An 8,803-nucleotide genomic window follows, 5' to 3' on the forward strand; every position below is an offset into this window, starting at 1 on the left:
CCCCGAGTATTTATACGAGGCCCTAAATATGGTATAAACAGAAAGCAAATAAGTCCTACCAAAGCAGCAGTCCGAAATATCATATTCTAATATAATAAAATCAAATAATTAAATAAATAAAATTAAAAAATATTAATTTAATTATTTTGGTTCGGTTCGGTTCGGTTCCGTTTCTAGACCACCAAAACCGAACCAAACCAAAAGAGTTCGGTTCGGTTCGGTTCGGTTTTCGATTTTTTTCGGTTTTCGGTTTTTTGAACCCACCTCTATATATGTGCTGCTACTTTTAAGTATCTTGTGAAAAGCTGGAATAAAATAGCTCTTGGTAATTTAAAGGAACACAAGAAAAAGATCCTAAGTTCTCTTAGTGAGGTACAAGAAACGATTATGAAGAATCAAATCATTGATAGAGAGCTGCAGGTGGAGAAGAAGCTTAGTGATGAGCTAAAAATACTAAAACAGGAAGAAACCATGTCGGCACCAACTAGGGGTAAAAATACAAGATATTAATCACAGTAACATTCCTCTTATCCCAAAGTGGAAAACCTTGAACTAGGAAATATTTATAGACCTATAAGTCTTTGTAAAATGTTAGTTACAAGATAATTACCAAAGTTATTATTAAGAGGTTGAACTTCTTAATCTTTGTATTTTGGGTAATTAAGGGGTTTTTGCTCCTGGACGTTCTATTCATGATAATATTCTCATTGCTCATGAGATGTTTTCCAATTTTAAAAGTGAAGAAAGGCGGGATGGGAGTGATGGGGATTAAATTGGATTTGGAGAAAACGTATGATTATCGAAATTAGGAGTTCATTGGGTATGTTCATCGCGTATGTCCTTCTTAGATTCGGTTTTAAGAAAATGTGGGTGAACCTGATTATGGAACGTATTTCATCTATCTCTTTCTTGATTGTGGTAAATGGCTCTAGTCATTGTTACTTTTACCCCAAGAAAGGAATACAACAAGGTGATCCCCTCTCACCTTATATTTTCATTCTTTGCATGGAATCGTTAATTAGACATTTTAATATTTTGGCAAGCAATCCTAAATCGCATGTAGGAACTCTGTTATCCCCTAGTGGATTTAGAATTTCAAATCTAGTGTTTGCAGATGATTGTTTATTGTTTGCTAACGAGGACTGTTCTGAACACATTAAATATGTTTGCTAAGCCTCAAGACAAGAAGTAAATTTTCATATGCCCTATCTTTATTTTTCAAGTAATACCAATGCTCATATGACTGCCATTGCGGACATTCTGCATATTCAGCACAAAACAACTATTATTCTTGTTCAAAATAGAAGCGACCGTTCTCAATAAAGTTGGCAACTTGGATCGAGAGCCATAACCATCAGGATGTAAGCAGACATAAGTTACGTACTAGAATTCGGCTGAGTAAAATTTGTTAGGAATATTGATAAAATGTGCCCTCTATGTGGCAATGGTGGTGAGAATGAAGATCATTTGTTCCTTAAAGGTCATTACGTGAAAAATGATCTAGAACCTTTCTTGAGTGAGTCCATGGAATAATAATTCGGTGCAATTTGACAATGTTATGGAATTCTGGGGGTGGAACCAGTACCCCGCATCTCATTAGATGGCATCCCCTCCTCCTGGTTTTATTAAACTAACTTTGATGGCTTGGTCATTTGGAGATGGCGACTGCTGCTTTTGTTCTAAGGAATGAGAAGGGGAAACCGGTCGGTGCTGATGCTTTTATTCTTGATGGCACTACTATCTTAGTTGTGGAGGCCATTGCTTTAAAGGAAGACCTTTTGTACACCAGGCGCAACGGTATAAAGAACATAATGGCGGAAGGGGACTCTAGGTTGGTCTTTGAATTTCTTTATGTAAGGTGAAACCATATCTTCAAGGAAGCAAACTTTGTGACTTTAGCTCACTTTGGCCTAACCATAGCAAATCCATATTTTTGGGAGTATTGTTTACCGAATTCTGTTATGGAGGCCTTGAATTTTGATTATATGGAAAACGGTTGTATTTGAGGTTTCAAGTTTTAGTAAATTTTTACTAATCGGCTTTTATTCATTGAATGGCTATCAATTTTTTTTTTAAGTTTATTATTATTAAGACGAGGGGGAAAATTTAGAACTATTACAATAATTTAGGAGTGAGGAGTTTCGAACCTATGACACATGGGTAAAAACCAAACATCCTATCTACTAGGATATTGGACCACATGCTCATTATTCTACAATCATAATTTTCTTGGATCATAGGGTCTAAGAGAGTGAAATTGTTATGCTAAAATACACAAATAGTTCAAATTATATTGTAAATATAGAGGTTATTTACGGTGCTTCACAGTAGCAGATACGCAAGGTCTTTTAGTCGTTAGATGCTTAGTTAGAAACACAACAATTAGAAGTGTGGGGTTAACGGGCAACGAGGATTCATAATTTTCTTACTTAGTATTTTTCTCGTACATGCAATTTGCAAAGCACAAATAACCCCCTTGTAATAATTAATTTACGTTAGACCTCTAATAAAGTGATTAGACTATTGGTAATGATCAATTAATCGTCAAAACAATAATCCAATTCCAAGTGGCTACGAGTTCATGCATGCACATCCCATAATTTCTAATAGGGTTTCTCTCCAACCCAATTTCCTGGCGGATCATAGTTACATATGATGAGCTCCCCGGCTCCATTTCTGCAAACCTCTCGTGCACAACCCAGACGCTTCGTGTCCTTCCACACCATTTGCGTATAATGCCCACACATCTGCCCGGTTTTACAACTATCCGTCTGGTAATCATAGAACAACTTCTCGTGTGACCACGACTTCGCCGCAAACCTCGCCCCCCATGGCTGATTCCCGCCGCCCCAGAAGATGTTCTCCCCGTAAGGCCCCGTTGAGTGTACCATCCTGCAGTCCATGCTCGCTCTCTGTTTCGTGTAAATCCTAGCAACCGCTGCTAGGTTTTCGTCCCACACCAAGGGCGGTAGGCCAATTTTCCATCGTAAATTGTTGTGAACCTTCAGAAAATCATGAGGGTTCGCTGTCGGAGCACGGCGAATATGATGACGAGCTTGTGCGGCCTCAAGACACATGAAAATGCATACGATAGTTGCTAAAATAGTTACTCGGCTTCCCGTTGACGTCATTTTTCTTTGGAATTGTACCTTGATTTGTAAGTTATATAAATAAGCTGATCAGAAGCCTCTCAGGGTTTCTGTTACATTGAGAAACAACAGAAAACTGTTAAGTTGTTTTCTGAAGGGGTCTTTCATTGGTTTCCTATATTATATTGGAAGGGTTTAGCTAATTTTTTGTTTATTAACAATACTCGTTAACGTTTTAGTGTGTTATAACTAATTAACATAATTTACGTGTTCTTAGTTTTTGTTAATTAGTGGACTGTTTGTCTTTTTATTTTTATTTTTCATTATTTTTCTCATCGCCGTACAGATAACATATCTTCATTGTATAGATTTCAGAACTCTTCAATTTTTTAATTTTCATCTAAAGATCATACCTACAAAATATCATGCGAAACGGAAATTGTTTATGCATCCGAATTAATAGAACAAATCAATAGTGACTATCAAGTCACATACTCATGATGAAATGTTCATTTATTTGATGAATTTGGATGACAAAACGATTTCCTGATGACTTTTCATAAGGATGATATTCAAATAAAAATTAAGAAAATGAAAGATTCTTATTATAAAATTTATACGGTGAACATATGATATTCGTATTGCAACAACAATATTCCGAATTGTCTATTTTTAAGGTCTAGCATGAAGAATCAAATGGTGTAGCCAAAAAATGCTCTCAATCTAGAAAAGCCAATTCGTTGGACCGTTGAGTAAAAAAGGCAATGCATGTGGCGATTCAGTTCCTATGATTATGTTTGTGGTTATTGGTTAAAATGTCTTTAGAAATTATACTCTAATTGCTACGAAAGTACGTACGAAATTATTGGAGTACGCATGTTTTACTAACCGTGCACATACAACCTTGTTATTGCAGGAAGTTTATCTGCGATAATCATGTCTCCATGGACATGATCAAACCAAACCCGTTCAAGGACGTTGAATTGGCGGTGCTACATGTCAAAATCTGCTTTCCGTTCTTGGTAGAATTTTTCGATCCAGCCTTCTATCAGCTTAATTTCAGTTTCCCTTTGCTCAATCAACCACTTAGGATCGTCTTTTGTCGAAAAACGCAGATCTAAGTGATGCGCACCTGAAAAACAGAAAACAAAAGAATTGTACTGTTAGTAGAAGCAAGAACAGTTAAGAGGCGTCGAGCAATCTGTTGTTTTTCTGAGTGCTCAGGTATGGTTTTGTAAAGCCAACTGTCAAGTGTAGAAGATACCTTCTTCAGCCACAAGAGCGATGATAGTTTCCGATACATTTTGTAGGACACTGTAATAGATATCATTCACAGACATTAGAACTCATATATTTAGTGTTCGACGGCTATAATTGCAAAATTAGATAAAAATACAGTTACCTGCCACCACTCCAAGGATCCAATAAGCCATTGGAGAAAATGATGTTGCTTCCAAACGCTTTCAAGGTGACCTTAATATCCTTCAAATTCAATAGCCAAGAGTACCAGTATCAAACTATAAATTTGAGAAGGAATAAAAATCATCTAAGTAGCTACGGGTACATGCAACAACCCACATTCTTCAGACAGCAGATACGCACATTGCACCGGTGTACTAGTGTGCAAGGTAAAATTCAAGGAAGCAGTTGCTTCAAATTTCTAATATCGAGATTTTCAAAAAATTGTTGTAACAAATGTGAAAACGAGTAATTTAAAAACAGCAGATCGGAAGTTAATCATTGCTCTTGGATAGGTAATATAAATATAATCTAAACTGTACCCAAGGTGTTCAAATTTATGTTGATCCAAATCTATTGCAAGATCAGTACATTGCAGCTCCTTTATTCGAAAAGAAAATCACCCTTCATTATTTTTCTAGCCTGGCATCCTTTATCACCATGCATACGAGGTTACACAATAAAAAAACCACAATGTGACGTAAGAGTAGGAAAATATACAATTAATAAGGGAGAAAAACAAGATCATCATTCAATGAACCAGTACGGCACTATTCACACTATAGTAATTATTATTTAACAGCAACAATGAAATGATCAGATGCTAATAGACTTTAAAGAGGAATAGACAAATAAATTCATAATGAATCATTCTCTTACATGTCCGCCATATTCTGTTGTGATCCACGTAGGCCTTGGTTTCACATTATAATTCTTCAAGCATTCGTCTTCAAAAGCAGAGAGATTAAAATCATAGGTTGGAAACATGCTGGTATCCGGACCACTAGACATTGGCATAACCATTTCTGTGCACGCCTGTATAATGGAAATGACATAATAAGAAGAAATTGCATTAAAGGATTTTTTTTTATTTTTTCCTGGTGGTACCAATTTTCAACCATTATGTTGATTTGAAAAAGAGCATAATATTCCTGTAACGCTGATAGACCTGCCAATTCCAACCATCTGTGCCAACATCGGAAGTATCCTCCAGCTCAAAACATTCAGCTTGTCCAGTGTAATTATAGAAAATGCTTACTCCTTCAAATACACGCTCCAGTGTGCTAGTCCCATCAGGACAATCGTCAATCTTTCTGCAAACCTACAAGATGAGCCAAACGACTATTTTGATTTACCGCTGAAGAAAAAACCATTCCTGAAGATTCTCATAGACAAATATTCTTAAGCAACACAGCCCTGAAAGGGAAGACTAAAGAGAAACAGGAAATCACGCGGTTAGAACTCTATAGTATTCATGCATATCTAAAAAAAAGCGAAACAGTCTCTGCCACAAATTTATGGTCTTAATTCCTAAGATAAGATGTAAATGCCACAGACCGAAAAAAAGAAAAAAGAAAAAAAGAAGAAGATGTAAATGCCAATTGCCATTATTCTAAAAGTGACAACAATTCGCAAGCACGGTTATTTGAAAAAAAAAAACTTGTTTCATTGAAGAAATCATAATCCAATGAGAAAGATTACAATGATTGAACTTGCTGTATTATTTGAGACAGATAATTATAAACTCGAAACAGATACACAGAAGACACCCTGGTATAGGGAATTAAGGAACTTGGATGCATTTTCTTTTCCTAGATTAATAATTTTCAAGAACATTTCATTTGCACATCCCAGAGAGGCTGGGATATATAGGACATGGTACATTCACATCACACGAGATCAATGGTTAATAATTGGTTTCAAGCAAACTATAATCATGGGGTATAATAGCTAACAATGCACTGTGAGAAAATGATCAACTGACCTCCTTTATGGGGTCTCCAGGCAAAGGCATTACAAATTCAGCAGGATATGGGTAGTTAACCATTGCCAAATAGCTATATGCTGAGTCTAACCAGTCCGAAAGATCATCTATCTTCTTTAATTCACTGAAAAATGGTTTTGATCAGCGGAAACCCAGTGGCAGTTAAGAAGAATTCAAGTATAAACAAGACCATCTCCACTCTCCACTAAAAAACATATGTTCCGTACCGACATAAGCGGAAAGTTTTTGTCAGCTGGACAAGGCCATTATCCTTCTGTCCCTCAGTTACTAGTGCATCCCATGACTCTTTTATAGTGTTAAAGCAGCTACTACTTTCGCGCTACGGGATATAAGATGGAGGTAATATTCCGCCAATATCATAGCACAACACAAAAGCACAAAGCAAAACAAACATAGAAGATGCACAATTGCACAAGTTACCCTGAAATCATTAGAAACAATGTTGTAAAACGTTTCTGTTGGCACAATATCTTCAAATTGAAGAATCGGCGCGGAAGAAGCAAGTGCACCAATTGCAATGTGAGGATACTTAAGCCTCATCCAAGCTGCTAACACTGTTTTCAACATCATTAAAAAGCAAAGCATCAAACATTTTCATGGTTTCATCAAATCTAAAACAAATTTCAACTTTCACTAAAACAGGGCATTACTAATTCACATACTTCCGCCATACGATCCACCGAAGAGCACCACCGGGCAACCTTCCGCCGATAAATTTCGCTTGAGCTCCGTGATTAGTACAGCGAAATCGGCTAGGGCTTGCTCGGCGGTAAGAAACGACAGTGTACTGGCATTCTTATACGCCTCTTCCTCACTCCCGTACGGCATAGACTCTCCATAGTACCGGTGCTGCCAACCAATTCCAAAAACCAAATTAACTTTCCTTCTTTTGACCTTTTTTTTGTTTGTAATTTTCTAGGGAACCAAACAGAAACTTACTTCGGGAAAGAGAACCATGGCCCCGAAGCGAGGGGCAAGCTCCCAGACGAAGCCCGTGTTTTCGGCGAACCACTCGATGCCGCCTTCGTTGCCGCAGTAGAAGAAGATGGGGCCAAGCCGCTGTGCGCCCACCCAGTGCTCGGTGTTGATCAGATACCGATGCTGGAACTTCGGGGTGTCCGTGAAGCTGAAGTGGTCAAGCCGCTGAGCGAAATATCGGGTTTCGTATCGGATTTTCGGTTGCTGTTGTTGCCGGTGAGGCGGTCGAGGTTTTGGCGTAGTAGTTGAGAATTTGCCCAGGAAGCGTGGGGCCCATTTGGAGGAGGAGGGGGAATTGGACGGTTGCGGTGCAAGGGAGGGCGGGAATGAAGTGATGACGACGGCGATGATGACGAAGACGATGATCGGGAGAGGAAGTTTGGGGTTTGGCATGTTTTGCTGTTTGAGGGAGTGAACTGGTTTTTTTCCAGGAGGTGTTTTCGTTTTTGGAAGGTGAGCTGGGGGGTTCGCTTCAGGGACCAGGATCCTCTCCTGAGCTAATAAGAGCAAGTCCCCTTGTGGATTGCTCGGGGGACAGGCACCCGGAAAGGGCCCGAGGGCCGGTTGGTAGGCCTCCAGCCTTGGAGAGTCCGAGCGAGGGTGGGAGCCCAAGGCCCGGAGGGGTGGGGAGTTGACAGGCATGTGGCCCGAGGCCCATGACGTCAGGTCTGGGCCCGGCCTTTTTATTTTTATTTTTTGTGTGTCAGGCACGTGCTCCTCACTCGTGAGTGGGGGCACGTCGCCCGATATGATTTTAGGGCATGGGCCCGCGCGAGGTAGAAAACCCAGTGACTATTGGGAAGCCACGTGGCTTCCCATGGTCCGTTCGATCCCAACGGCTCTTTTATACGAGCCGTCCGATTTGCAACGATAATAAAAAAAAACTGATTTTATATCAACCGTTCGATCTGAGATCAACGATTGATATTAATCTACTTTATAAATTAAAAAAAAAGAAAAAATAGTTTTAAAATTAAGAAAAGTTATTGTTGTGACACGTGGCATAATCTGGAGTGTTGGAATTCAAAATTTTTAAAATCCAAAGGCAGAGATTAATTATTTGAATAAAAAATTAAAAAAAATTGTAAAAAATCCGAAAAAATTGTAAAAAATCTGAAAAAAATATGTAAAAAATTGTTTTTACTTTTCTATAAATACCAATTCTTTTCCATCTACCTTACACCACAATTTCAAATTTTCTCAACTACTTTCAATCAAATTCCTATCTTTCTCTCAAAGTTTCAATCCAATTTTTTTTCCACAAAATGACTACTTATGCAGGTACGAATTGGTCGCTTCTTGAAGATGTTGCGTTGTGCACTAGCTGGGTTGAAGTTACTCATAATTCCCTTACGGGTAATGATATGCAGTTGCGAGAAATGTGGAGTTTAATTCATACCAAATTTCTTGAGCAAATAGGTGGGAAAGAACCAAAGAATCGATGTCCAGTCGTTGAAAAATACTTTGCCATTTCTTTAGTACGTGGAGAGAT

General features: G+C 38.3%; 2 protein-coding genes across 3 annotated transcripts; both read right to left on the reverse strand.

Annotated features, from left to right (window-relative positions):
- Nucleotides 1–2,507: 2,507 nt before the first annotated feature.
- On the reverse strand, nt 2,508–7,907 carry LOC114821512 (uncharacterized). 2 transcript variants are annotated; one of them, XR_011576598.1, is made up of 11 exons: nt 7,273–7,907; nt 6,996–7,182; nt 6,754–6,887; nt 6,540–6,652; nt 6,313–6,436; nt 5,497–5,649; nt 5,208–5,363; nt 4,492–4,571; nt 4,354–4,403; nt 3,979–4,221; nt 2,508–3,199 (listed from the first exon to the last, which is right to left on the reverse strand). XR_011576598.1 is itself a non-coding variant. In XM_029093889.2 (10 exons), the coding sequence occupies exons 1-10, from the start codon at nt 7,702–7,704 to the stop codon at nt 4,082–4,084; spliced, it is 1,569 nt and encodes a 522-aa protein (XP_028949722.2). In that variant the 5' UTR covers nt 7,705–7,907; the 3' UTR covers nt 3,910–4,081. The 2 variants fall into 2 exon arrangements, 1 of the variants encoding a protein (XP_028949722.2); XM_029093889.2 differs by lacking the exon at nt 2,508–3,199 and having other exon boundaries at nt 3,910–4,221.
- LOC114821513 (pathogenesis-related protein 1-like) lies at nt 2,604–3,131 on the reverse strand. The gene has a single exon (XM_070812857.1). The coding sequence runs from the start codon at nt 3,129–3,131 to the stop codon at nt 2,604–2,606; it is 528 nt and encodes a 175-aa protein (XP_070668958.1).
- Nucleotides 7,908–8,803: the final 896 nt, after the last annotated feature.

The sequence above is a fragment of the Malus domestica genome, chromosome 15 (assembly GCF_042453785.1).
Source record: "Malus domestica chromosome 15, GDT2T_hap1".
NCBI lineage: Eukaryota > Viridiplantae > Streptophyta > Magnoliopsida > Rosales > Rosaceae > Malus > Malus domestica.

Coding starts and splice junctions, on each gene's coding strand:
- LOC114821513 (XM_070812857.1), bottom strand. CDS start 3,131: ATGACGTCAACGGGAAGCCGAGTAACTATTTTAGCAACTATCGTATGC.
- LOC114821512 (XM_029093889.2), bottom strand. CDS start 7,704: ATGCCAAACCCCAAACTTCCTCTCCCGATCATCGTCTTCGTCATCATC. Junction 4,404..4,491: donor GATCCTTGGAGTGGTGGCAG/GTAACTGTATTT, acceptor TATCTATTACAG/TGTCCTACAAAATGTATCGG. Junction 4,222..4,353: donor CGCTCTTGTGGCTGAAGAAG/GTATCTTCTACA, acceptor TCTGTTTTTCAG/GTGCGCATCACTTAGATCTG.